This window comes from Chiloscyllium plagiosum, unplaced genomic scaffold, assembly GCF_037043375.1.
Source record: "Chiloscyllium plagiosum isolate Xiang-an unplaced genomic scaffold, Cpla_swu_hap1 HiC_scaffold_4, whole genome shotgun sequence".
NCBI lineage: Eukaryota > Metazoa > Chordata > Chondrichthyes > Orectolobiformes > Hemiscylliidae > Chiloscyllium > Chiloscyllium plagiosum.
This window is the reverse complement of record NW_028270142.1, coordinates 44,947,607-44,975,480: the sequence shown is the minus strand read 5'-3', so window position 1 is coordinate 44,975,480 and position 27,874 is coordinate 44,947,607. Positions and strand designations below refer to the sequence as shown.

General features: G+C 41.0%; 1 protein-coding gene across 1 annotated transcript; it reads left to right on the top strand.

Moving 5' to 3' along the window:
- The first annotated feature begins 1,123 nt into the window (after nucleotides 1-1,123).
- Nucleotides 1,124-22,176, top strand: derl1 (derlin 1). The gene is made up of 8 exons (XM_043688677.2): nucleotides 1,124-1,389; nucleotides 6,879-6,978; nucleotides 9,974-10,038; nucleotides 12,247-12,273; nucleotides 13,378-13,473; nucleotides 17,453-17,505; nucleotides 18,926-19,036; nucleotides 19,164-22,176. Exons 1-8 carry the CDS (start codon nucleotides 1,231-1,233, stop codon nucleotides 19,306-19,308), a joined length of 756 nt encoding a protein of 251 aa, XP_043544612.1. The 5' UTR covers nucleotides 1,124-1,230; the 3' UTR covers nucleotides 19,309-22,176.
- The last annotated feature ends 5,698 nt before the right edge of the window (nucleotides 22,177-27,874 follow it).

Genomic DNA, 27,874 nt, shown 5'->3' with positions numbered 1-27,874 from the left:
TTCATTCCTGGGATGGCAATACTGTTGTATGAGGACTGAGTTGGTTAGGATTGGTGTTTCGAAGAATGAGGGGATATCATAGCAACCTGTAAAATTCTAAGAGGACTAGACAAATTAGATGTAGGAAGAATGTGCCCTATGGTGGGACAGTCCAGAACCAGGAGTCATAGTTTAAGGATGAAGGGTCGACCTTTTAGGACCGAGATGAGGAGAAATTGCTTCACCCATAGAGCAGTGGGCCTGTCGGATTCACTGCCACAGAAAGTAGTTGAGGCAAAGACATTGTGTTTTCAAGAAGGAGGTAACTCTTGTAGTTAAAGGGAGATATGAGTAGTGGGCGGGATTAGGGTATTGAGCTGAATCTTCGAGGAGAAAGTGAGGACTGCAGATGCTGGAGATCAGAGCTGAAAATGTGTTGCTGGAAAAGCGCAGCAGGTCAGGCAGCATCCAAGGAACAGGAGAAACAACGTTTCGGGCATAAGCCCTTCTTCAGGAATGGCTTCCTGAAGAAGGGCTTATGCCCGAAACGTCGATTCTCCTGTTCCTTGGATGCTGCCTGACCTGCTGCGCTTTTCCAGCAACACATTTTCAGCTATTGAGCTGAATTATCAGCCATGGTCACATTGAATGATGGAGCATGCTTGTGGGGTGAAATGGCTATTCCGGCTTCTCTGTGTGTATAAAGTTAAAAATCACACAACACCAGGTTGTAGTCCAATAGGTTTATTCATTCAGGTGGATGAAGGAGCAGCGCTCCGAGAGCAAGTGCTTCCAAATAAACCCGTTGGACTACAACCAGGTGAGGTGTGATTTTTAACTTCATACACCCCAGTCCAACACTGGAACCTCCAAATCTGTGTGTATAGCTTTTTTTTAAAAAAAATCTATCTCTTATATATACACAAAACCTGCTAACGGAAACTTTACAAACGTAAAAGGTTTGAGGTACAAAATTGGGGCACAGGCTGAACACCCTGCTGCTGTGTGGACTCAGTGTAAAAATCCAGATCAGCTGATTGCTCGGTCACCCGGAAGCAGTGAGGTGGAGGCGCGTGGTGCAGCCACGTCACTGGGAGTGCGTGCCGGTTTTCCCAGCAGCCCTTAGGCTGTCAGGTTAGTCAGCGGAGAGTTGGGATTGTGGCGTTTGTTGCTCTGTGTCCGGGGAAGGTGCAGAGAGAGAGAAGGGGGAAGGTTTCATCGGCTGGTTTCCTCCGCTCGCTCCAGGTTAGAATGGCGGACAGCGGCCTGGGCGAGTGGTACCGCAGCATCCCCTTGGTTACCAGGTACTGGTTCACGGGCAGCGTGATCTTTCCTGTCCTGGAGAGGCTCAATATAGTGAGCGCCAGGACCCTGGTACTGTGGGCCGAACCTTTCTTCAACAACTTTCAGGTAGGGCCACAACTCCTATCAGATAGTGTCACTCCAGCTAGGCTGTCCTCTGCCTTGCGCTAGAGATTCTCTATCCTCTTGAGGTCGAAGGGCTCTCTTTTCAACTAGATTAACAATCTCAGATAAATCATTAAACTGTGTAATGTGTACTTAGAGTTTTTCATAATGTTTTTAACTGTAGCCATCGGGATGGATTTGCCTGCTTGTCGCTGACGAGTCTTGTCTTGTATAATGTTTGGCAAGTTAAGATGTTTGGAGGATAAATAATTTGTATCTACCCAACCCTTCAAAGGCCAACTGCACTGCTTTTCACAATTCTGAAGAAGGGTCACTGGATTGGAAATGTTGACTCTGCATACCCAGAAACGCCAAATTACTGGGGAAAGCTCAGCAGGTCTGGGAGCATCTGTGGAGAGAAAGCAGAGTCAGTGCTGATCAAGAGTTTACCACTTTTTTTGAAAGCCCTCTTCTTGAGTAAGGCTGTGTTTACCTGCATGATTGGTGACTGCAGCTCACCCTAATGATCTTGCCAAAACCACCACTGTGCACCGCCTTATATGCAGGTCCTCTGAAGCAAGGTGGCCATCTCAACCTGCACTCACTAACCACAACCTGCTCCCATCTCCATCATTTGCAGACCCTTAGAAGGTCTCTGTGTACCTCAGTTTGAGAATGCCTTAGAATTATGGGGTCAAGATCAGATCCAACCCATCTGGTGCAGGATGTTGAAGATCCCCACTTTGTAATACTTCTCCCTTGCTCCCTATTTACATTAGAACATAGAAACCCAAATTAATCTTCAGTTACTCCTGAAGATCCGCTACTTTGACCAAGCTTTTAGTCACCTGCCACTGTATCAAATTTTTGTCAAACAACAGTCCTGTGGAGTACTTTCGGACGTTTTATTATGCTTTTCAATGATAAATTGCCATTTGTGATGATTATGATGATATTAAAGCCCAGGGCAAACAAAGAGTTTTCAGATTATAAAGTGAAGTTTGAGTACAGAAGAAGGAGGAGCACTTCACATCTTCCAGATCGCTCATAAAGTACTGTATTGTAAAATATTTGCGAATTAATTAAAATGGTGTCTCTATCAATTAGTGTTGTAGAAGTAGATATAATTTTTCATCCTAGTATTGATGTGTAAGCATATTTACATTTCTATGAATATGTTTAAATATGTAAATGTAACTGTTTGAATTTGCATATTAATCAATAAGGATAATAGTTTGCTATGAAGTTAAAAATCACACAATACCAGGTTATAGTCCAACAGGTTTAGTTGGAAGCACATTAGCTTTCGGAGCGTTGCTCCTTCATCAGGTGGTAGTGGAGGGCTCAATCCTAACACAGAATTTATAGCAAAAGTTTACGTGTGATGTAACTGAAATTATACATTGAAAAATTGATTGTCTGTTAAGCCTTTCATCTGTTAGAATACCATGATAGTTTCACTTCCTTCATGTGTAAATCACAAAACCTTTTTTTAAAAAGTTGCATTCTCAGGTTAGCTGTTAACAATGCTGATAGCTAGACAATATGTTGAAGGTGTTAGCCCCCTGTGTTCTCTGTCTGTGCCATGATTGATTCTAATCTAAAAAGTGAGATAACAGAGTTCTACGTGAATGTATGCAGTTTTTGAGCAAATTACAGTGTAACCCTGCAAGTACAAATTCACCCCACAAAATATGTGTGCATGTGAGTCTTTGTGTGTGTGTGTCTGTCTGTCTGGGTTGGGGGTTGTGTGTGTGTGTGTGTGTGTGTATAGTGAGTCAGAGTGTCTTAAGTCTGTGAGGGGGTGCATGTGAGTGTGGGATTCACCAGCTGTACCCACAAGGTAGTGCAAAACATCATCTGTTCACAACGCAATGCCATCCAGGCTCTCAAAATCAATCACAACATTGTCATCAAACCAGCAGATAAAGGAGGAGTCATTGTCATTCAGAATAGAACAGATCACTCAAGGAAGTGTACAGACAACTGAACAACCAGGAACACTACAGGCAACTACCAGCTGAACTGACCAAAGAACACACCCGTGAATTAAACACACTGATCAGAACTTTGGATCCAGTCCTTCAGAGTTCCCTACGCGCCCTCATCCCATGTACTTCTTGTGTAGGCGACACAAAGCCAACACACCAGGACGTCTCATCGTGTTGGGCAATGGGACCCTATGTGAGAATCTCTCTGGCTATGTGGAAGGCATCTTGAAACCTATTGTACAGGGGATCTCCAGCTTCTGTCGCGACACTACGGATTTCTTACAGAAACTCAGCACCCACGGACCAGTCGAACCGGGAACATTCCCTGTCACAATGGATGTTTCCGCATTCTACACCAGCATCCCCCACAATGATGGCCTCGTGGCAACAGCCTCAGTACTCAACAACAACAACTGCCAATCTCCAAATGCCATCCTACAACTCATCCGCTTTATCCTCGATCACAACGTCTTCATCTTTGACAACCAGTTCTTCATCCCGACACATGGAACAGCCATGGCGACCAAATTTGCACCCCAATATGCCAACATTTTTATGCATAGCTTCGAACAAGACTTCTCTATGCAGGATCTCCAACCAACATTATACACCAGGTACATTGATGACATTTTCTTCCTCTGGACCCATGGTGAGGAGTCACTGATAAAACTACACAGTGACATCAACAAGTTTCATCCCACCATCAAACTCACCATGGACTACTCTCGACTATCTGTCTCATTCTTGGACACATGCACCTCCATCAAGGATGGACACCTCAGCACCACACTCTCCCGCAAACCCACAGACAACCTCACAATACTACACTTCTCCAGCTTCCATCGAAAACATATTAAAACAGCCATCCCCTATGGACAAGCCCTACGCATACACCGGATCTGCTCAGATGAGGAGGAACGTGGACAGACTCAGTACTCAGGGATGCCATCACAAGAATGGGGTACGATGCCCAACTCCTCGACGTGCCACAGCAAGGAACCGTAATGACCTCCCCAGGAGACAGACATATGCTGCAACCGGCAGGGTACCCTTCGTTGTTCAGTGTTTCCCAGGAGGTGAAAAACTACGCCATGTGATTCGTGACCTGCAACAAATTATCAATGAGGATGAGCACCTCACCAAGACCTTTCCCACACCTCTACTACTTGCCTTTAAACAACCGCCAAATCTCAAACAGATCGTTGTTCGTAGCAAACTGCCCGGCTCCAAGGTGGACTTCGGGACAGGCAGCAGCGAAAAATGGCCGAGCAGAGGCTGATAGCTAAGTTCGGTACCCATAGGGAGGACCTCAACCAGGACCTTAGGTTCATGTCACATTACAGGTGACCACCATTGCAATATACACACACATACTCCTATACACAAACACGCACGCAGACACACAGACGAGCACACACATGCACCCCCTCTCAGACGTAAGACACTCTGCACTCATTATACACACACACACACACACACACACACACACACACACACACACACACACACACACACACACACACACACACTTTCTCTCACTCTCAACCCCCAACCCAGACAGACACACAAGCGCGCACACATTTTGTGGGGTGAATTTGTACTTGCAGGGTTACACTGTACTTGTTCAAAAACTGTATGAATTCATGTAAAACTCCGTTATCTCACTTTTTAGATTAGAATCAATCATGGCATAGACTGAGAACACAGGGGGCTAACACCTTCAACATATTGTCTAGCTATCAGCATTGTTAACAGCTAACCTGAGAATGCAACTTTTTAAAAAAAGGTTTTGTGATTTACACATGAAAGAAGTGAAACTATCATGGTATTCTAACAGATGAAAGGCTTAACAGACAATCAATTTTTCAATGTATAATTTCAGTTACATCACATTGTAAATTTTTGCTATAAATTCTGTGTGTTAGGGTTGAGCCCTCTACTACCACCTGATGAAGGAGCAACGCTCTGAAAACTAGTGTGCCTCCAATTAAACCTGTTGGACTATAACCTGGTGTTGTGTGATTTTTAACTTTGTATACCCCAGTCCAACACCGGCATCTCCAAATCAAGTTTGCTATGATGTATCGTGCTCTCTTTCAACACTTTGGGAAATAGTAGCAGCATTAAATAACTGTACCAGTATTCCAAAGGCCTGTGATAATATTTCAGGGATTCTGGTTCAAATCCCACAGAAGCAGGTGGAATTTATATTCACTTATTACAATCTGAAATTGAAAGCAAAATCTCTACAGATTTTAATTAAATGGTCTGCATGCACACCAGTCTTTTCATCTCAAATTTCTCTGCTTAAAAAAACTTGTATTTATTTAGCACCTTTCATGACATTAGAATGCCCCAAAGTACTTTTTCAGCCAATTAAGTACTTTTGAAATGTTGGCACTGTCATAATGCTGAATATGCTGTGGATAAGTTGGCATCTTGCAGCAGGCACAAACAGCAGTTGTTAAAAACCATGAAACTGCTCCAGTGGTGTTGATTTGAGGGATAAATATTGGCTAGGACTCCAGGGCAAGTTTTAAGGCTGTGTTTGTGAGCAATATCCTCACTAGATGGGACAAGAAACATGTGATGTGCAGAAAAGCAACGTTGATGATTAATTTCATTGTCTTGTTTTGGATGACATGTGCTATGACATTACCCACTGTCATCCTCATTGGTTGGAAATCTGCAAATTGGTGACGACATTTCTTGCATTACAAGTGATGCTTCAAAAATGAAGAATTGACTGACTGAGATGACATTCTAGGATTGTGATAGCTGCTGTCTAAATGCAAGGTGCATCTATTTGAAAGGACAAAAAGGGAAAAGGGAGAATTCAACATTGTAATGTGAACAAAAAAAAATCATTCTTTATATAAATCATTGCTACAGAACTCTCCTTGTGACAATGATTGTATGCGTGAAAGATTTGTTGATGTCAGTTTGAATTTCTTGCTGCTTTGTTTTTTAGATTAGATTAGATTCACTACAGTGTGGAAACAGACCCTTCGACCCAACAAGTCCACACCGACCTATTCTCCTACATTCACCCCTAACTAATGCACCTAACACTACGGACAATTTAGCGTGGCCAATTCACGTAGCCTGCACACCTTTGGACTGTGGGTGGTAACCGGAGCACCCGGAGGAAACCCACGCAGACACGGGTAGAATGTGCAAGCTCCACACACAGTTGCCCAAGGCGGGAATTGAACCCAGGGCCCTGGCGCTGTGAGGCAGCAGTGCTAACCACTGAGCCACCATGCTGCCAATATTGTTTGTTTAATAATATTGTGAATATACTGTGCATTGCAAAATAATACATTCATGCGTTTTTCAAAACGTGACAGAAGCAGCATGACCGGTTTTGATTGCAGGTACTGTATGCTAGAAATAAAATTGGTTTTGATTCAAGTAGTAATCAAAATTTGTTTGGTTTTCATTGTACTGCTGGTGTATGTGAGGCTAATGAGCAACCAATATTATTTTTTGCATACACAGATATGGAGGCCAATAACTGCAAGTCTGTTTTACCCAATGGGATTCCATTATTTGATTCAGCTGTACTTCCTGTATTCGTATTCCTCAAGCTTGGAAAGAGGTTCGTTTCTACTCCTGTCTTTGCACTGCAACCATTTGATGCACCAAACCTTTCAGAGCTTTTCTTTTCAAAAATCTTGTATTTTTAAAAAAAATGAAAATACTAATCCAGGAGTTTGTGTGAAATAAAATAATTACTTTGTTAGATTTATTGATATTTTTAAAAAACTTCTTAAAAATATATTTTGGGCACAAATGTTTTTGCTCACAAGCTTGAATTATGTTAAAGGGTAAACAATAAACTTTAGTTTCAGAAACATTTTTAGTTGCACAAGTATGGGAAAGAGATACACAATCTAGTATAAAGCATTATTGTGTTAGATAGCCTACTGTGTTTGCACTAGGAGAAAGTAAGGACTGCAGGTGCTGGAGATAAGAGTTGAAAAGTGTGGCGCTGGAAAAGCCCAGCTGGTCAGGCAGCATCCCAGGAGCAGGAGAGTCGACATTTCGGTCATAAACCCAAATTAACCTTGGTGCAATCCGTCAAATCCTAAAAACCCCAAATGCAGTATTTGCACAATCTCCAGAATGGAAGTTGAAATTAGGTTCTTGCTGAAGATTGACTCTAAGATCAGTGATTTTCATAGAGTCCCACAGCACGAAAACAGACCCTTCGGACCAACTAGCCCTTACTGAGCATAATCCTAAATTAAATTAGCCCTACCTGCCTGCTGCTGGCCCTTATCCATGCAAACATTCCTACTCGTACTTATCCAAATGCCTTTTAAATGTTGAAATTGTACCTATATCCACCACTTCCTCAGGACATTCATTCCACACGAAACAACCCTCTATGTAAAAAAATAAAATTGCACCTTGTGTCTTTTTTTAAAATCTCCCTCCTTTTACCTTATACTGTATTCCCTCATCTTGAAATTCCCAATTCTAGAGAAAAGTCAACTATGGCGAAGCCTCTTCTGTGTCCAGTTCTGGTCGCCCAGTTATAGGAATGATATTATTAAGCTGGAGAGAATTCAGAAGAGATTTACTAGGATGTTGCCGGGTATGGAAACCTCTTATTATTTTATAAACTTCTGTAAGGTTGTCTCTCAACCTCCCACACTTCAGTGGAAAAAGTCCCAGCCTATTCAGCCTTTCTTTATAACCCAAGCCTTTCATACCTGGCAACCTCCCGGTAAATCTCTTCTGAACCATCTCCAGCCTAATATCCTTCCTATAACTGGGCGACCAGAACTGGACACAACATTCCAGAAAAGGCCTCGCCAATGTCCTGTACAACCTCAAAACTCCTGTACAACCTCAAAACTCCTATACTCAAAGGACCGAGCAATGAAGGCAAGCGTGCCAAATGCCTTTTTAACCATCCTGTCTATATGTGACACAAACTTCAAAGAATTATGTACCTGAACCCCTATATCCTTCTGTTCTATAAGACCAAGGACCTATCATTAATTGTATAAGCCCTACCCTTGTTTGTTGTACCAAAATGTTAATACCTCACATTTATCCAGATTGAACCCATTTCATCAAGATCCTTTTATAATCTTAGAATTTTATAGATTTCTATGAAGTTCCCCTATGTTCATTCTTCTAAACTCCATTGAATTTAGTTAGAACTGATTGAGCGTATATTCATGTGTCAGTCTTGCTGTCCCAATAATCAGTCTGGCAAACCTTTGTTGCACTCCCTCCGTAGCCAGAACAAGGAGATCTTCCTCCGACAAGAAGACCAAAGCTGCACTCAGTACGCTAGGTGGTTTCACCAAGCCCCTGTGCTGTCATCCCTGCTCCTGTGGTCAAATCTTCTTGCTGTAAAAGCCAGTGTTCCACTTGCTACCTTCACCACCTGCTGTATCTGCATGCTTACTTTCAGTGACTGTTGTACGAGGACATGCATGTCTTGCTGCACCCCACCTTTTCTCAACCTATTACCATTAGATACTCATCTGCCTCCTTGTTTTTGCTACCAAAATCAATAACCTCCTGTTTATCCATGTTACATTTCATCTGCCATGCACTTGCCCACTCACTCAATGTTTCCAAATCACACTGAAGCATCTCTGTATCCTCCTCAAAGCTTGCATGCGCGCGTGCGTATATACACACCACACACAACACTCGCAGTGCTTTATGTGGTCTGCATACTTGGAAATATCACATTTAGTTCCCTCATCTGAATATGTATTGTGACAAACACTAATCCCTGTGGTATCTGACTAGTCACTGCTTACCACTTGGAAAAAAGTGCTATTTATTCCTACACTTTATTTTCTATCTGCCAACCAGTTCTGTATCCATGTCAGTGCACTACAACCAGGTGATATCTGCTTTAATTATGCATGCCAGTCTCTTATATGGGACCTTATCAGAAACCATTTGAAAGTCCACATCCACTGGCTTATCAACTTTGCTAGTTATATCCTTAAAAGCTCCCAGCAGATTTGCCTAGCATGATTTTCCTCTTTAAAACAAAACAGAAATGACATCACCCAGCTTAAGAAACCCAGACCTATAAATAGAGAGGCGGGGACATACTACCAGTGTTTCACCGGAGAATCTCCCTGATGATGTGACCAAGTCATGGTGACGAAATGTCTGAAAACAAATCTTCCAGCTCAGCGAGCTATCTTACATATTTACCATGCTAACTCTGTCCGACCCTGTCACTGGACATTCTGAGAGGGTCCCACACTGGCAGACACTTTAAGCAGTTATGCCTTTGGCAGAGATAAGGGTTGGGGGATGGGGGAGGTGGCAAAAGAATCAGACTTCGTAACACTTGAGAGGGGATGTGGGCAGTTCACTTGATCTCAGTAAAGTATTCTTTTAACCAAGTTTCCAGTCCTTGTAATTAATGATGGTACATGTTACTTCATCAATAACTGCTTTAGAGAGTAAGTTTTGACCTGGTTTCAGGAAGAGATAGCAGTATTGAGTGCTTTGCATATTTCATTGGATGTATCACAATGAATTTTACTGTCCTTCTTAAAACACCTAACGGACTGCAATATAATTCTTGCTTTTTTTAATTATAGGTTTCTTTGATGGGAGAACAGCAGATTATATATTCATGTTGTTTTTCAACTGGATTTGCACGGTGGTATCCTTTTTGTGAAGCAATGTTGAAAATATTGCATTTCTATCCCTAAATATATCTTACAACACCTTATGGTCATTGAAGTATTTTTTGAAGTATTCAATTGTAATAAAGGACACAGCAAAGTCCCCCACGCAGCAATACTATAGTGACCAGATCACTTGTTTCTAATTATATTGATTGAGGGATGATTGGTCAAAACACGGGAGAAACCTCGCCAGCTCTTCAAAACAATACTACAAAATCTTTTGTGAGTTGGTGAGAGGGGTTTAACATCACTTCTGAAAGACAGCATGTCTGAAGGTGCTGTGTTCCCTTGCTGGATTGTCAGCCTAAAGTTTCTTGGCATCAGGTCTCCTGATGGGGGTCTTGAATGTACACTTCCTTCAAGAGGCGAGAGCAATTGAGCCACAGCTGACAGCAGTAGTGAGGAACACAGACTAGAAGAGCCCTGGTTAATACTCTGTTAGCTCTGTTTAGAGTAAGCTGGGGCCTCCCATGACCATGGAAGTGCGAGGAGATCAGCTCCTGAGTGATATATAGTCAAAGTCGGCTGAAATTGGGCTGAGTTTTGTCTCATTTGAAAATTTGGAAATATTACATTTCGTTCCCTCATCTAAATTATAACAATATGTTGAGAAAAGATGGAGTCCAATCACTGAGCCGCTGTGGTACTCATTGCCTGCACTTGGATAAGGACCCATTTATTCCTGTTCATTTTTCTCAGTTCGCATACGTGCTAAAAGCATAAGGCAGGCTATTGGAGGAGATATGACTATAATTGTAGTCCTGCACTGAATCACTTTGATCATAAGAAATAGGTGTAGGTGTTGATCATTATCCCATTGAGTTTGCTCCTCCATTCAGTAAAATTATGGCCGATCTGATGTACCCCCAATTCCACTTACCTGTTTGTCCTCCATACAGCTTGACTACTTAGAAGATCAAAAATCTGTCTTACTTGGCCTTGAATATATTCAATGCCCATCCACCACTGTTAGTTTGGGAAGAGAACACCAAAGATTAAAGATCCTCTTCGATAATAAATCCCTCCTCATCTCTATCTTAAAAAGGAAACCCCTTATATTTAAACTGTCATTGAGTTCTAAATTTCCCTATGGGAGAAAACATCTCAATGTCTATCCTGTCATGTTCCCTCAAAATATTATGTTTCAATAGGATTTCCTCAATTTCTTTTAAACTCTTCCTTATGATTTTAGGCCCAACTTGATCAATTTTTTTGTTGAGACAACTTCTTCATCCTATCAGTGTGCCTAGTGAGCCTTCCCTGAACTGCTGCGATACAAATACAGATCATGCCAATGCTTATAGCAAGATTTCTCTGGTTTTATACTTCACCCCTTGCAATAATGGTCACCACTCGTTTGCCTTTCTGATTATTTGTATTCTGTGTTTTTTTGTTATTCCTGGTGAAGTGGATGACCTCGATCATTATAATGTCCCCTCTGCCAATCTTTTGCCTATTCCTTTGAACTGTCTCTCTCTCCCTTTGCAGACACTTTGTATCTTCGTGACTTGTTTTCCTCCCAATCTTTGTATCATCTGAAAGTTTGGCTACAATATAGTTGGTCTCATCATTCAAGTCTGTATGTTAACCACCGATCTGTCAGTGTTAATATATCACTCCCAAAAGTATATTTTATGTTACAACATAACATTTTATGGCACCTTATGGAATGCGCTTTGGAAATCCAAATGCACTATATCTGCTGATGCCTTTTAGTTCAACCTGCTCGTTTCATCTTAAAAGAATTCTAATGTGTCAAATCCCATTTCCCTTTCATGAAGCCATGTTGACTTAGCTTGATTGTATTACGATTTTCTAACTTTCGTGCTAAATAATGAATTCTCACATTTCCCTGGACAAATATTAAGCTAACTGGCTTATAGTTTCCTGCTGCTTGTCTCTCTCCTTTCTTGAATAGAGGTGTTACAATTATAGACTTTGAAAGAAGAGTTTATGCAACTTGCTGGGCTTTGAAAGAAGGGCATGTACCAATTGCTAGGCTTTGAAGGAGGGGCTTGTACTTACGATGGACTGGGAAATGCACAAGTCTGCACAATGTTCCTCTTCTTCCTGACCATTTAGCAATATTAAATCATTGGGATGTGTACACTTAAAGAAGCCCCTGTTGCTAACTTAAAAGGAATGGACATGTCATTTTATTTTCCCTGATCAACAAGTAACAGATTGTTGGATTAACCATGGGAATGCTTGTAAGTATGTAGGAGGAGGCTGTACCTCTTCACAAAAATCTTGGTGTTTATTGTGAAGATGATGGGAAAGTTGCCATTATACTCTGTGCATGACCACACCTAATGTTCCACTTTGGGCAAGTAGAGGGAGATTGGTGGTAAACTGTAATTTAAAACAAAAGTACCTGACGGTCATCCTCCACTTTGAAATGCTGTGTTGGTGAGCAAATTAGACGTGAGATTGGAAAAGTAAATAGCGTCCGGGTGTAAAAGAAAAGTTTGATTATGTTTAGCATTGGATAATTGATGAGTTTGTGACTCCGTTCCATTGTGTCTACCCCAACTGTTTCTCCATCGAGGGCAGAACCTTTGGCTGCAAGTTATGTTTAAAAGCACAATATGAGTAGAGGTTTTTCCCCTTTGCTCCTCTTTCTTTTATTATAGAATATCTTGTGACATTTGGTTTTTATAAGAATGTGTACTGCACCTTTAGTTCGTATCCATAGTGGCGTACTAAAATTGTAGTTTTATCTGCAGCCTGGTACTGTATATTATGGGTTTCTTTTAAAGAAAAATATTCCTACATAGTTTTTTTTTTTATTAATCTGATTGAGCAGGTGAAGAATTTGAGACTTCCTTTTTCCCCCTCCTCCTGCCCCTCCTGAAGAGTGCTTGTTAATTTGAAGGAATGTCTGAGACTTTACTGTTTTGCCTGAGGCCCTGGCTATTCTAAATGCAAAACAGCTAGAATATGGGTGTACCCCATGGTTGCAGTAGTAAAACCAAACTACTGTCTCAACCTTGTATGTCAGTATTAAGGAGTGGTGTTTATAGATTGACAAGAGAGAAAAAATTCCTGTTTTAATTTGAGAATTATTCAGTGAGGGCGAATGAGTTGCTTCTTAAATAAAATTGCTTTGTGGGGCATTAGTCAGGGGTAAATAAAGGGTCTGGATGGGTTACTCTTCAGAGGGTCGGTGTGTACTTGTTGGGCTGAAGGGCCTGTTTCCATACTGTAGGGAATCTAAAAAAAATCTAAAATTGGGTGGGGTATATTATGTGGGTTGTATTATGGTTAAGGATAAATAAATGGAAGGTATTGCTTTCCCTTTTTCTTTTTGACAGATTCTGTTTGTCCCCCTTGTTTTGACGGTGGTATATGTGTGGGCACAACTCAACAAAGACCAGATTGTAACATTCTGGTTTGGGATGACATTTAAGGTGAGAAAACCTAAGTGTTATTGTTGATATTAAGTGTTGAAGCAAGATCCCAGTAGTCATTAAGCACACCACTTGATTTGTTGCTGCTCCTTCATTTGCATCTTTTACTCCCACAAGCTCCCCATCTAGAAGAACAAAGACAGTAGACAGATGTGAACACCACAACCTACAAGCTCCCTCCAAATCTCTCATTATCCTGAACAAAGTCGCCATTCATTTATTGTTACTGGGTCAAAATCCTGGAACAGCACACTGAATGTACCCGTATCCATTAACCAGGACAACAGCAGTTGCTGCAATTAGCCTTTACGTAAAACAAAAACAGAAAGTGTTGGAGACATTCAGCAGGTCTGGCAATGTTCACTTTTTTTTTCCTCTCTTGATGATGCCAAATCTTTTTTAATTCACTCTTGGGATGTAGGCATCACTGGCTGGCTAGCATTTATTGCCCATCTCTAGTTGCTCTTGAGAAAGTGGGGGTAAGCTGCTGCCTTGAATCGTGGCAGTCCATGTGCTGTAGGTATACACACAATGCCCTTAGGGAGGCAGTTTCAAGATTTTGATCTAGTAACATTTTGACACTAAAGGAACCACAAATATATTTTCAAGTCAGGATGGTAAATGAATGGAGGGCAAGTTGCATCTGGTGGTATTTTCTGCCCTTGTCCTTCTAGATGAAAGTGATCGTGGGTTTGGAAGATGCTATTATAAGGACCTTAAGTGAATTGCTGCAGTACATCTTGTAGATAGTCCATGCTGCTGCTACTGAGCATTGGTGGTTGAAGGATTGAATGCTTTTGGATGTGGTGTCAAACATGCATGCTGCTTTATCGTGGATGGTGTCAAGCTGCTTGAGTGTTGTTGGAGCTGCCCCCATCCAGGCAAATATGGCTAGAAGATATGGCCAGGCTGTATGAAGTCAAGAGGTGAGTTACAGGCCACAGTATTCCGAGCCTCTGACCTGCTCCTTAGTGCTGTTGAGCCTTTGTTCAGTGATAAAACTGCCCCACTCCCATACCCCCCCCCCCCCCCCCCCGCTTCAAAATGTCGATTTTGGGGTATTTAGTGATGTTACACCATTCAATATCATGGGGTAGTGGTTAGATTGTCTCTTATTGTCTTATTGGTGATGGTCTTTGTGTAGCAGGAATGCTAATTGTCACTTGTCAGCCCAAGTTTAGATATTGTCCAGATCTTATTGTGTTTGAACATGGAGTGCTTCAGCATCTTGAGTCATGAATGGCACTGAACATTGTGCACTCATTGGTGAACATCCCCACTTCTGACCTTTATGATAGAGGGAGGGTCATTGATGAAGCAACTGAAGGTGGTTGAGCCTTAAGGTTGGACATTATCCTGAAGAACTCCTGCAGTGATATCCTGCACTGATCTCCAACAACCACCACCATTTTCCTATTGTCAGGTATGACTCCAACCAGCGGAGAGTTTGCCATATTGTTATGAGATTGAAGGCATGTACTGTACCTTTTAAGACAGAGAAAACATGCTGTTCTGAACTGAGAGCTTACAAGCATCTGTGTATTTGTCTGGATGGCAGTCCCAGAGTGTACTGAAAAATTGAAAACTTGTAACATTTGGCTGTGAAATGGATTCCTGAGTTTAGGTTGCTGTTTTGACAGCAATTCAAATTTAACCAATCAATTTAAATTATGTCCCAGGATACTAAAACCCAATAGAGTTTGAATTTATTGTTTTGCCAACATCAAGATGTTGGGGAGGTATAAAATGCAGGGATCTTGAACATTGATCAGAGAGCAAGTGCCGTAGAGAGAGGAATTCGTGGAGAGCTAATTGCCCATCCAACATCTTGCTTCTAAAGAAATTAGAAAATACTCTCTATCAAAGGTACCTTTTCATATGAAACATACATGCAGTAAAAAGAAAGAAGGTGACCCAGGGAAATCATCAACCGGAAGCATGAAGACTCAGAAGACAGTGCCTGTGTGGTTTTGAAATTAAGTTGATGTGTCCTATTGGAACAGCATATTGTTAGAGTTGGAGGCAGATAGTAAGTAGTTAAGAGAAAGGGAGTTATGAATAATTGTTGTTTGATGTTCACTTTTAGAATTAAAAAATAAGTTGATGTTATTTTCTTTAAATAGTGGAATTTGGGAGTTCTCTCACTCATATTTTACCAGATTACGAGGCAAGCTTTTCTGAGTTTGTTTTAATTAATAGGGGTTCACCTCATGTCGTAAGAATATTAATTCTATGATGTGGAGGTGCTGGTGTTGGACTTTTGTGGACAAAGTTAAAAATCACACAATACCAGGTTATAGTCCAACAGGCTGATTTGGCTCTGCTCCTTCGTCATGTAGCTAGTGGGGCAGGATCATAGGACACAGAATTTATAGTAAAAGATCAAAGTATTGAACAATCCCAGATTGCTGTTAAGGTTTTAATTATTTAGAATGGGTATGCATTAATTTACTTATTAATCAATCGAAACCTGGTGACAAGAGGCCAAGAAGTATCATCCATTTGGTACTGCTGGCTGAAAACTGCTGCAAATACCTCAGCCTTATTTTTTTATACTGATCTATTGGGCTCTTCCATTATTGAGGATAGGGATACTTGGGGAACATCCTCCTCCAATGAGTTATTTAATTGTCCATTACCATTCACAACTGGATGTGGCAGCACTGCAGAGCTTAGATCTGATCCACTAGTTGTGGGCTCTCAATGGGCACTTGTAGCATGTGCTCATGGGCACAGAAGTAGACCTGTTTGGTAGGTTTGCCTAGTCTTGAGTTGCTGGTTCTGTTCAAAATTTGTCCCATTTAGCATAATGATATTGCCACACAACACGATGGAGAGTGTTCTCAATTTGTCTCCACAAGGACTTTGCAGTGGTCACTCTTACTGATACTGACATGGACAGATGAATCTGCAGCTGGCAGATTGGTAAGGATGAGGGTAAGTATGTTTTGCCCTCTTGACTCCCTCACCACATGCTCCAGACCCACTCTAGTAGCCATGTCCTTTAGAACCCAACCCACTTAATCAGTAGTTCTGCTTCTGAGCCACTGTTGAAAATGAACATTGAAATCCACCACCCAGAGTACATTTTGCAACGTATCCACACTCAGTGCTTCCTCCCAAGTATTGTACAACATGGAGGAGTAGCTTCATCAGCCAAGGGAATGATGCATGATCATCAGGAGGTTTTCTTGCCCATTTTAACCTGAAGCCATGTTGAGTCCTCCCAACTGTATACTACTAATAGCATTGTGTTAATATCACTGGGCCATTGTCTCAGACCTGCAGAGTTCCTCCATCCCTTTGCTTCTGTTCAGATTTTCGGCACCGGCAATTCTTTGTTTTATTGTAGCCTTTATATAACTTATTTTATGGTCTTGGGCTATCCACAGCTCTTGGATTCCTTAGTCTGTTGTATTGTGGGCACATTACAAACACAAACAGGATTGAGAGAAATAACTGTATAATACAGTTCTGGGAAGTGGTGATAGCTGGTACAATTGCAACATTTAAAAGGCATTTGGATGGGTATATGAATAGAGAAGGATATGGGCCAGGTCCTGGCAAGTGGGACTTGACTCTATGACTCTATTCACTGATGGGACTTAGTTTAAAATCTGACCCAAAAGATGGCACATCTGACAGTGCAGGATTTCCTCAGGACTGGGTGTGGCAGCTTGGATTATTTGTTGAAATCTCTGGTTTGGGTCTCAAATTAGTAACTGCTCAATGCAGCCTGGAGTGCTACTATTAAACCTAACTTGCCACTGAGTGTTGGAAGTTGACCTTGGTGTATTTGTTGTTTCTCATCTTAAAGAAACATGCTTAATTTTGCATCTTACTAAAGAGTTTGTACCATCTGGGAACTGTGAGAGAAATATTGAGTGGTGATTAGAAGTCAGCTGATCTGCATTTTAAAATTTAAAAAAAAACTGTTTAATAGTATGTTCACATTTATTTTGTATTATTTTTTCCACAGGCTTGTTATTTACCCTGGGCTCTGCTCATATTCAACTTTATTCTGAGAAATTCGTAAGTGCAGAAGTGATTTAAGTTCTCTACTTTATCGCATTGGTTCAAGTAATCAGAAATTTGTATTGTTTGAATACACGATGTAAAAGTCGGCCTCTGTGTCTTGTTGACCAGGAATGACTTTTTGTCTGAGAAGAGTTCAGAAGAGATTTACAAGGGTGTCACCAGTGTTTGTTTTTTGGGGGAGGGCAGGGGTTTGAGCTATAGGGAGAGGCTGAATAGGCTGGTGTTGTTTTTCCTGGAGCCTCAGAGACTGAGGGGTGACCTTAGAGGTTTATTAAATTATGAGGGGCATGGATAGGATAAATAGACAAGGTCATTTCCCTGGGGTGGGGGAGTCCAGAACTAGAGGGCATAGGTTTAGGGTGAGAGGGGAAAGATTTAAAAGGGACCTAAGGGGCAACATTTTTCACGCAGAGGGTGGTGCGTGTATGGAATGAGCTGCCAGAGGAAATGGTGGAGGCTGGTACAATTACACCATTTTAAAAGGCATCTGGATGGGCATATGAATAGGAAGGGTTTAGAGGAATATAGACCAAGTGCTGGCAAAGGGGACTAGATTAGGATATCTGGTCGGCATGAACGTGTTGGACTGAAGGGTCTGTTTCTGTGCTGCACATCTCTATGACTGTAAGTCAGTGGGGTTTGTGCTCTGCTGATGAGAGGCCTGGAGAGGCTGGGAGCAAGAGGGAGTTGGAGGCTAGTGCTGCTGAGCCAGGGCTTTCTTCCTCCCCCGTGGGAGCAGGGACAAAGAGCAGCACTAATAAGGTAAGTGGAGGGAGGCTGGTACCAGGAGATCGAGGGGGTGGAGAAGGCAAGGCCAGGTTTCATTTTGTTTTGTGGTGAGAAGGATTCCATGGAATGAAATTAAATGTGCCAATAACATCCAATTTAATTTTTGGAGTTTCCTCGAAGACCTGCAAATGGACTGAAGTAAGTTACCCTGAAGCAAGGCCAGATTTGTGACAGGAGACTACTGCTAGCACAGTGTTTTTAAGACTATTACAAATGGCTGTGGAAGCTCATTGTCATTACAGTCTGTTATGCAGACTTTGGGCATGTTATGGTGAAAGAAACGGCACAACTGAGGAGGAAGTGCCTGCTTCTCATTAGCTCCGTGTTGAATTTTTTTAATGTATTCCACAGAGAATGGTCATGCAGCCTTGATACTGATCATTTATATCAAAGACAGCCTCCAAAGGAGAGACTTCAGAGATCTTTCTATCCCTCATCAAAGCATAGCTTATAGTCAAAGAAATCCTTAAGAGTATTGTGATTAAATTAAATTCTTTGTTCATGTGCTTGAGGTGGAATTTCTGTCTTGTTCAATAGTTTTCTTGAAACTATATTTTGCAAAAATGCTTTTGACAAGCTGCTATGTACCCTTAATGTAAGTTAATTCTTTTTAAATCCATCACAGGGTGATGGACGAGCTCGTTGGTATCTTTGTTGGCCATATGTACTACGTCTTGATGTTTAAATATCCTCAAGAATATGGTGGGAGAACATTTCTATGTACACCACAGTTTCTGTAAGTAAATCTAGCTGGTCTTGCTACTTTGCTGTTGGCTTTGTTTCACTGAACCTCTAACCGGTTTGTTTTGTGAGAGATTGTACTTAGAGAATTTTCTTTTCTCTCTCTCCTATCTCCACTCCAGCTCTCGATGGTTTCCTCCAAGGAGGGGTGGTGTATCTGGTTTTGGAGTCCGACCTGCAAGCAGGAGACCACAAGCTGAAGATGAGGGGGGGCGATGGGGGCGAGGCTATTTCTGGGGTCAAGGCCAAAGATTAGGAGACAACTGAACTTTTCTTTTTCTATGGAAGAGCCCAACGCCTGCATTTATGTCGTTTACTGTACAATACGTGTTGACTAAGAGTATCTTGTGTTTTGGAATTGCAGCTGAAATTTTAATGATTGTGGGATGCTGGTAGGATTGTGATGTCCACTTGGCTGCTAAGGAAAGGAGGATAAGAAATATTGATATGGAAATGTACATCTCTAGTAGACTACTATAAATCTGATCTTTACAGCAGAATTTCATTTTCAGAAGGATTTTGTAGAGTAAATCAAAGTTTATGACCTGTTTTTTTTAAAACGTTGATCAGTCTCTACCAGGACACACATTTCCAGTTGGTAAACTGGAAGTTGCATATCCACTGCAACAGGCATTTTTCTTTCACACCTTCGCTGAGACATGATATCGAACCTCTTAAGAGAAACAGAATTTCCAAGAATTACTTATTTCTCTATTTTTAACAGGCAGGTTCGGCATTGATCAGGTTGACAAGAGGTATCATGTGGGTAGAGTGTGCGCATTCTGTATTTTTCTCTCTCGCTCACTCGCACACACGCAGACGCGTTACACCTTTTTAGCATTTGTCCCAGTTTTATGACCAATATTTCGGGTCTACAGTAGAGCTGTTGTCACTTTGGGAGATTGCTGGATGTGTGTGGTGTTGGGAGAAGGCATGGGAAAGAAACTTTGGAGCACATCAGCTGACTGAAAAGCTATGTAGCAGTCACCAACCAGGGATGATATTCTGAAACAACAGCGACACCTGATCATCTATGGTGACCCTCCGAGCTAGTTTCACTGTTGCTGTTAGAGTTTTATGGCTTACATAGTTTGCTGCTCCTGTGGATTTTTTTCAACAGAGGTGAAAAATAGGAAGTCTATCTGCAGGAAGAGAATCGTTTGGGTTTTGATTTTGCTAATTTCTTCACTTTGATATAGCTATCAGAATTATTGCCAAACTGCATTTCTTGTATTTGAGATTTAAACAGAATGGGGGAGGTTGTATTGAATCTGAATCATCAGCATCATGAACCGAAATGGTGCTTGCAAAGACAGATAAGTCTGCTCAGCAAACACTGATTCTGTTTCAACTTTGATTCATTGCTGCCACAGTTTTTCTAGGTCTCTGAATGACACCAACTGAGAGGCTGGCAAGCTGGGGCATTCACCAGCGTTCCTGTTGAGCTAGCCACTAAGATGTGCCAAGATAGAAGCCACATTAGTTTCCCCAGTTCCTGGCCTGCGTTTGGTATTGGCTGGCGGAAAGGATTAGTGTTGGGCCAGTGATATGTTTAAATGGTTCATTCTTCCTTGGTGCCCTGCCTCCTAGTTCATTGCTTTGGTTTGAAGGTTGAATGAAGGGGTTGTAGAGTTTTGAAAATATATTTACAGAGACTTCATTGGTGTAACAATCTTTACAAAAGCTGTCAGGTGACCAGAAGTGCCACAAAGATGTCATTGAAACCAGTATGTTCCGTTCTCACTCCCGATCAGTGCTTCACTTTCATATTGAAATCTCTTGTTTTAAAAAACGTCGTTTGTCATGGCAGATAATGTTTAAAAATAAATTCTTTTGAATTTCATACTTATAAGTAATCTAAAAATAAAATCTAATGCCTGCATCTCCTGTATTCTAAATTCCAGGTCTTTATTTATAACAAGATTTTGTTGTCCTGTACTAACACACTGTCAGCAGAGGCAGTAAAATGCCACATGTAGACAGGGGGGGGAGCCCTGAGTGCACAGTTTATGTGGACACTTGCCATTCTTATGGAAGTCCTGGGAATTTATGGTGAAGGCAATTGACATGTTTACAATGGAAATACAAAATTTAAGATCGAACATAAACTTTTTGTAATGGGACGGAATTACATCTCAACTATGTGCCCTTTTTTTTTCACCCCGCTTCATTCCAGAGAAACATTCAGTTGACTGCCCTGATGTGGGAACTCTACTAGTGTAATTTATTTTAACTCCTGACTACATTTAAGGATCTCCAGTCTAATTGGAAAGATCATTATATTTATAAAAGGGTTTCGGTTCTGGTAGCAAATGCTTTAAATTTCAGAATTTAAAGAAATAACTTCAGTAACTGTATATTGTTCAATTCTGAATAATCCAATTAGATTTATAAAGGTGAATTCTACTGCAAGAGAAAGCAGGGCCAAATTAATAGTGCTGTGCTTATTAATTGATTTGAAATGGCTTTGAGCAGAGACAGTAGTGCGGAATTTGTAAACCCATATGTTATTTCATATTAAACGTGCCTGTTTCTGTTTAATTTGTTTCCAAGTGAAATGTTAACAGGTGGTATGATGTAGGTTATTGGTTTGTCAGTTCACATAACCCAGGCCTTCAGAAGTGATGCATAGACCATTAAATCTAGGCACATCCACACAGACAAATTGACTGCTGTCCTATTAACCTGTCTCTGGAGACATGGGGGATAGCAATTTAGCATTATACAGTCTTCCAAGATTGCTTGTGATTACATGATTTCATTAATTAAAGCCTGGAAACTCACTTTTGTTTGTGATGGATTTAAATATAGTACATAAGATTTAATTTTCAATTTGGATTACAATTTGTTTCACCCACTTAAAATATATTTAATTTTTTAAAAAAATATCAGCCACAGATGTATGAGGAAAGAGTTTTAGTTGTCTCTTACAACCCTTGAAAGATTATTTCTTTCTGCAATATGATTGAATTAGGTTTTCCCTTTGTGCTGGTCTCTTCCACTGAGAAAGATTGATGTATAAATGAAAGATTATTGGCAAGACCTCAAAGGGCATACAGTTAGTATATACTGATTCCTAAAGCTGTTTTGTATAAAAGTTGTATGCTTTTGTAATTAAATCACAAATTGCTGAAATTCTAAAATGAGTAGAAATTTTTCATAGGTTTATTGTTATTTTTCTTGTGTGCTGTAGTTGTCAAACCTATTACTGTATTGATGGGAACATGTTGATCACAGTTCATTACTGAGTGAGTTCTTGATCTTTCAGATTGGGAGATGCAGTGTCTGAAATGCAGAAGCAATCTTTGATAATGGCCATTTGAAGAAGTTATACAAAGTAAGCTAATAACAGCGAAATAAACAATAATCAACAAGAGGCTAAACTGCAATCTTATCAATCACTCTAACCCATTGCCCTTGACCCATTCACTTCCCTGCAGTTCGTCTGTGTGATTAATGTTGGGCTATTGAGCACCGCAGACTTGATTTTAATTGCTTCGCCATTGGTGGCAATGCTGTCAGCTGCATTGTCAGTATGCTCTGGAATTTTCTCCTTTAACCTATCGCCTTACCTCATCTTTGTTCTTGAGACAGCTTAAAATCTACCTCTTTGAATAAGGTATTGATATCTGACCTAATATAGCTTGACCTCTCATTTTACAGCACTCCTGTGAGGCCCCTTGGGATTGTTTGTTTTATATTTATGTTCAAGAGATTACGTAAATACAAGTTCTTTTAAAGAAGCTCCTGATTGTATAAATGCAAAAGTCATGAACTCCAATGTTGTACTTAAATCCTGGGCATCATAAGTTCCAGCTTCAATCCAATGCTGGCTTTGATGCAACCATTTGCTTCAATTATGCCTGGGACAGTGTAGGGTGCTAATATGAAAATATAGCTGTAGCTTGACCAAATTAACCAGCATGAGTTTAGTGATTACTTAAACTGCAATGTAGACAGAAACCAGAAATTACTGAGAAGCTGCAGAAGAAAACAGGTGACTGATTTAGATGAAAGAAGAAATGGTTAACCACAGTTGGTTATTAGACAGCTTATTACCAGCGACAGGTCAGGGAAACAGAAGGATCTGATGGTGTAAAAGAGGAAAGGAACTTGCATACTGATACTGAAAACCTAGGATCAATACTTGTAAGAAGGATGGCTCTGAGTCAGGGACTCGCAGAGGTCAAAAGAACGTAGATATGATTATTCAACATGGGACCCTAGATCAAGGACCTAGAGAAAAGAATATACTCCAGGCCAGAGCCTGGTCATATGTTTTCTGGTGGTATTCTGTGCAAGGATTGAGACTTGTATTCATGTGATTCTGGTAAATAGTGTTGTATAACTGATACTGCCTCTGAGATTTATCTGATTACTGTGATTGCATTTTGTGTAAAGATATATTAGCAAAAAGCACAACAGACAGGTAGGTCCACCTGGATTTTCACAGGAGCTGGCATTTTAATGAATGCTGCCACTTGTATGTGGAGCTGGACCTGGGAGAACAATATTGAGGCATTAGTGATGCTTCTAAAGATCAGTAGCCTACTTGTATGCGTTACCTAGGCTTACATGCAGAAATGTAACTTGACCTATGTTTTGGGACCATGGGTCAAGGAGACAAAAAACTAAAAGGAAAACAGCTTCTCATCCAAGTAGAAACCAACAGCTGATTAGCATTTAGAGCTGCACAACGTTAAGGATTAGATTAGATTAGTTACAGTGTGGAAACAGGCCCTTCGGCCCAACAAGTCCACACCAACCCACCGAAGCACAAACCACCCAGACCTATTCCCCTACATTTATCCCTTCACCTAACACTATGAGCAATTTAGCATGACCAATTCACCTAACCTGCACATTTTTTGGACTGTGGAGAATGTGCAAACTCCACACAGTCAGTCGCCTGAGGCAGGAATTGAACCCAGGTCGCTCGCACTGTGAGGCAGCAGTGCTAGCCACCGTGCCACTCACGGCAATTGTGCATGGAGACACCTCATCAAAATGGCATAAATGACTTGTTGGAGTAGGGCCGCATTGAGATATTTCTTCCACTTCATTTCAGTTGAAATGAAATTCTGCCCTATAACCTACTGAGAATGAGAGATGATAACAAGGCAGGAAGGCCAATGGAACTATTTGGGACTTCCGTTAACAATGGAATCAACCTGACAGGACTAAGCAACCTCCTGTTTTGTGTCTGATGGCTTCAGTGAAAGTCAGGTGGAATAAAAGGCCATCCCTCCTTAGAAAAATATCTTACAAATCAGCTAGAAGGTTCAGGACAGTATTGTTCAATCTGCCTCCAACTGGCCATGGGTCACAAATTGATGTTTTTATTAGATGAAGTATTTTGGCATGATGGATAAAAATGTAGCTTGCAACATCATCTGTTAAGGATGTGGCCCCAGATTTTGTCAGTTAGCATTCACAACACCATTAAAAGTAAGCAGAAAATCTGGCAGTAGAAATGAGCCTTTGCTATATAACATTAACCATTAAGGTTAAGAAGCCCCAAGGAAGAAGTGAAAACATGTTTTCTTTTTGTTACCCCACAGCTTACTGCTCAATCCTAATTCTCTTCAGCCATGACATTTTGGGACTAACAAAGGAACAGAGGAAATCTGGAAAACCAGGGAGAATGAGAATCAAACAGACCCAGAGAGAATGGGAAATATTGGATTAAACGACAAAAGGAAAAGTGAAATACTGGAATAATGTTTCAATCTCTAAAAGGATCTGAAGCATGGAAGATAGTGGCCTAGTGGTATTATTGCTAGACTCTTAATCTAGTGACCTAGGTAATATTTTGCAGATGTAGGTTTAAATCACACTATAAAAGATGGTAGAACTTAACTCAAAATTCTTTTATTGGTTTCAAGAACTGAATCACAAAACCATTGCCAATCGTAGAAAAAAACCCATCTTGTTCACTAATGCCCTTTAAGGAAGGAAATCTGCTGTCCTTAGCCAGTCTGGCCTACGTATGACTCCCAATGATGTCATTGAGTCATACAACACTGAGAGCAGGCTTTGGCAGAACTCATCCATGCCAACTAGTTTTCCCAAACTGAATTAGTGCCATTTGTCTGTGTTTGGCTCATATCCCTTTAAACATTTCCTTTCTACGTACCTGTCCAAATTTCTTTTAAATATTGTAATTGTAGCCATCTCTACCACTTCTTCTGATAGCTCCTTACGTACATGCATCACCCTCTGCGAAAAAGTTGTCTCTCAGGTCCCTTTTAAATCTTTCCGCTTTCACCTTAAATGCATGCTGTCTCATTTTGGACTCCCATACCCTGAGGAAAATACTTTGGTTATTCACTTTATCTATGTCACCTAATTTTATCAACCTCTATAACGTCATCCCTCAGCCTCCTACACTCCAGGGAAAAACATCCCAACCTACCCAGTCTCGTTTTATAACTGAAACCTTCCAGTCATGGTAACATTCTTTGAAATCATTTTTGCATTCCTTCCAGTTTAACGATCTTTTAAATCTTTCCCCTCTCACCTTAAACATACGTCCTCTAGTTTGGACTCCCATACCTTGGGAAAAAGACCTGGTGTAACATGGTGTCTCAGTGGCTAGCACTGCTGCCTCACAGCACCAGAGACCCAGGGTTTGATTTCAACCTTGGGTGACTCTGTGTGGAGTGGAGTTTGCACATTGTCCTCGTGTCTGCATGGGTTTCTTCCACTGTTCAAAGATGTGTAGGTGGGATGGATTGGCCATGCAAATTACCCATAGTGTCCAGGGATTTGTATGTTAGGTGGGTCAGAGGGATAGGGCATGGGGCTGGGTCGGGGTGGGATGCTCTTCGGAGGGTTGGTGTGAAACTTGATGGGCTGAATGGCCTGCTTCCACGTTGTAGGGATTCTATGATAATATCCTTCCTATAGCATAATGACCAGAATTATATGCAGTACTCCAAATGTGGCCTTTCCAATGTCTTAAACAGCTGTAATATGATGTCTCAATACCTATACTCCTGCTCTGGCCAATGAAGGCAAATGTGCCAAACACCTTCAATAACCTGTCTATCTGTGATGCCACTTTTAAGGAACTATGTACCTGAACCCTAGGTCTCCCTGTTTCTCCCCAGGACCCTAGCATTAACTAATTCCTGCTCTGCTTTGCCTTACCAAATGCAACACCTCGCATTTATCTGGATTAAACTCCTTCTGACATTCCTCAGCCCAATATGGTTGATTCTTAACTGGCCTCTGCAAATTCAGGATGGGCAATAAATGCTGGCCAGGCCAGCAGGCCAGTGATGTCCATATTTGGGTGAATGAATTAAAAAAAAAGTTCAGTTTAATTTGTTCCCTTTCTGGATTAGAGAAGTTGATTGGCAATGCATTAAGGATGATCAAATGATAATTAACAGTTTGGCTACTTTTTTAATCAGTCTGAACATTTCTGTGGAACCTTGAATGGCTATGTACAAGTCCAGCAAGCTCTTCAAAGTAACATGAAAACTTGAGTACGAGGCCTTCAGACAAAGCAACTGGTGGAACAGTAGCATAACATGACATGCAGATTCGGAACTTGGTGCAGCTCTTGAATCAAAGTTAAAAATAAGACTTTCATGCTCACCACACTTGTGATCAGGTCATGTTTCCACATGAAGAGATTTACAATATCTAAGAAGAAAATAACTGTGGATACTGGAAATCTGAAACAAACTGAAAATGTTGTAGACACTCAAAGGGTCTGACAACATCAGTGGGGCAGAGAAACAATTAACGTTGGAGTCCAACATGACTTCTTCGTTTATATGCAAGTAGTCTCTGGGTTGCAAACAGGTGCCAAAGTTCCTGATCTGAAATTGCTGAATTCAATATTGAGTCTTGAAGACTGCATAGTGCTACTATTACTCAGGAGCTTCACTGCCATGATAAGTCCAACCATTTCAGATCAACAACTTGTTTTCTATTTTGATTCCCCCACAGTGTCTTATTTGGATGAGCTTGCTCTCAGTACAGTCTACCTTTTCTTGATATTGATACCGAATTAAACATCACCTAATGTAGTCTTCTTCCTTATCGCTTTTCTACCACCACTCTACTGTCATTAGTACTCTCTTTGACTTTTGCTCTGAGATACTTTAATCATTGGTTCCACCTACTCCTCCTTCATCACTTTTTGGCCGCCTTCAAATTTGAAGTCATATTATTAATACAATCAACATCTTGGGGTTACCATCAACCAAAAACTGAATTGGACTAGCCATTTAAATACTGTGGCTTTATGAGAAGTCAGAAGTTGGGAATCCTGCAGTAACTTGACTCCCAATTCCCCGGAATCTGTTAACCATCTGTAAAGGTACAAATCAGGAGTTGATGGAATATTCTAATTTACCTGGATAAGTTCGGCTTCAACAACAATCAAAGCTTGACACCATCCAGAACAAAGCAGGTTGGTATCCCATCCATAAACATCTCCTCCGTCCACCAGTGACACAGTAGCCACAATGTCTATAATTCTAGAAGGTGCACTCAAGCAATTCACTCAAACTCTTCAACATGTAGCCCTCTAAAGCCACCACCACGACCATCGAGAAGGACAAGGGAAGCAAATACATATGAAAACCACCACCTGCAAGTTACAAGACATGGAAATATATGTCTTCAGTGTTGTTGATTCAAAATCCCTTATTATAGCATTGTGGGTCTGCCTACAGCACATGGACTGCAGTGATTCAGAAGGCAGTTCACCCCGACCGTCTTAAGGACATCTGGGATGAGCAACAAATATTGGCTCAACCAGAGGAGCCCGTATCCCCTTTTTTTTAAAATAAAAATGTACTCTAAACATTAAACA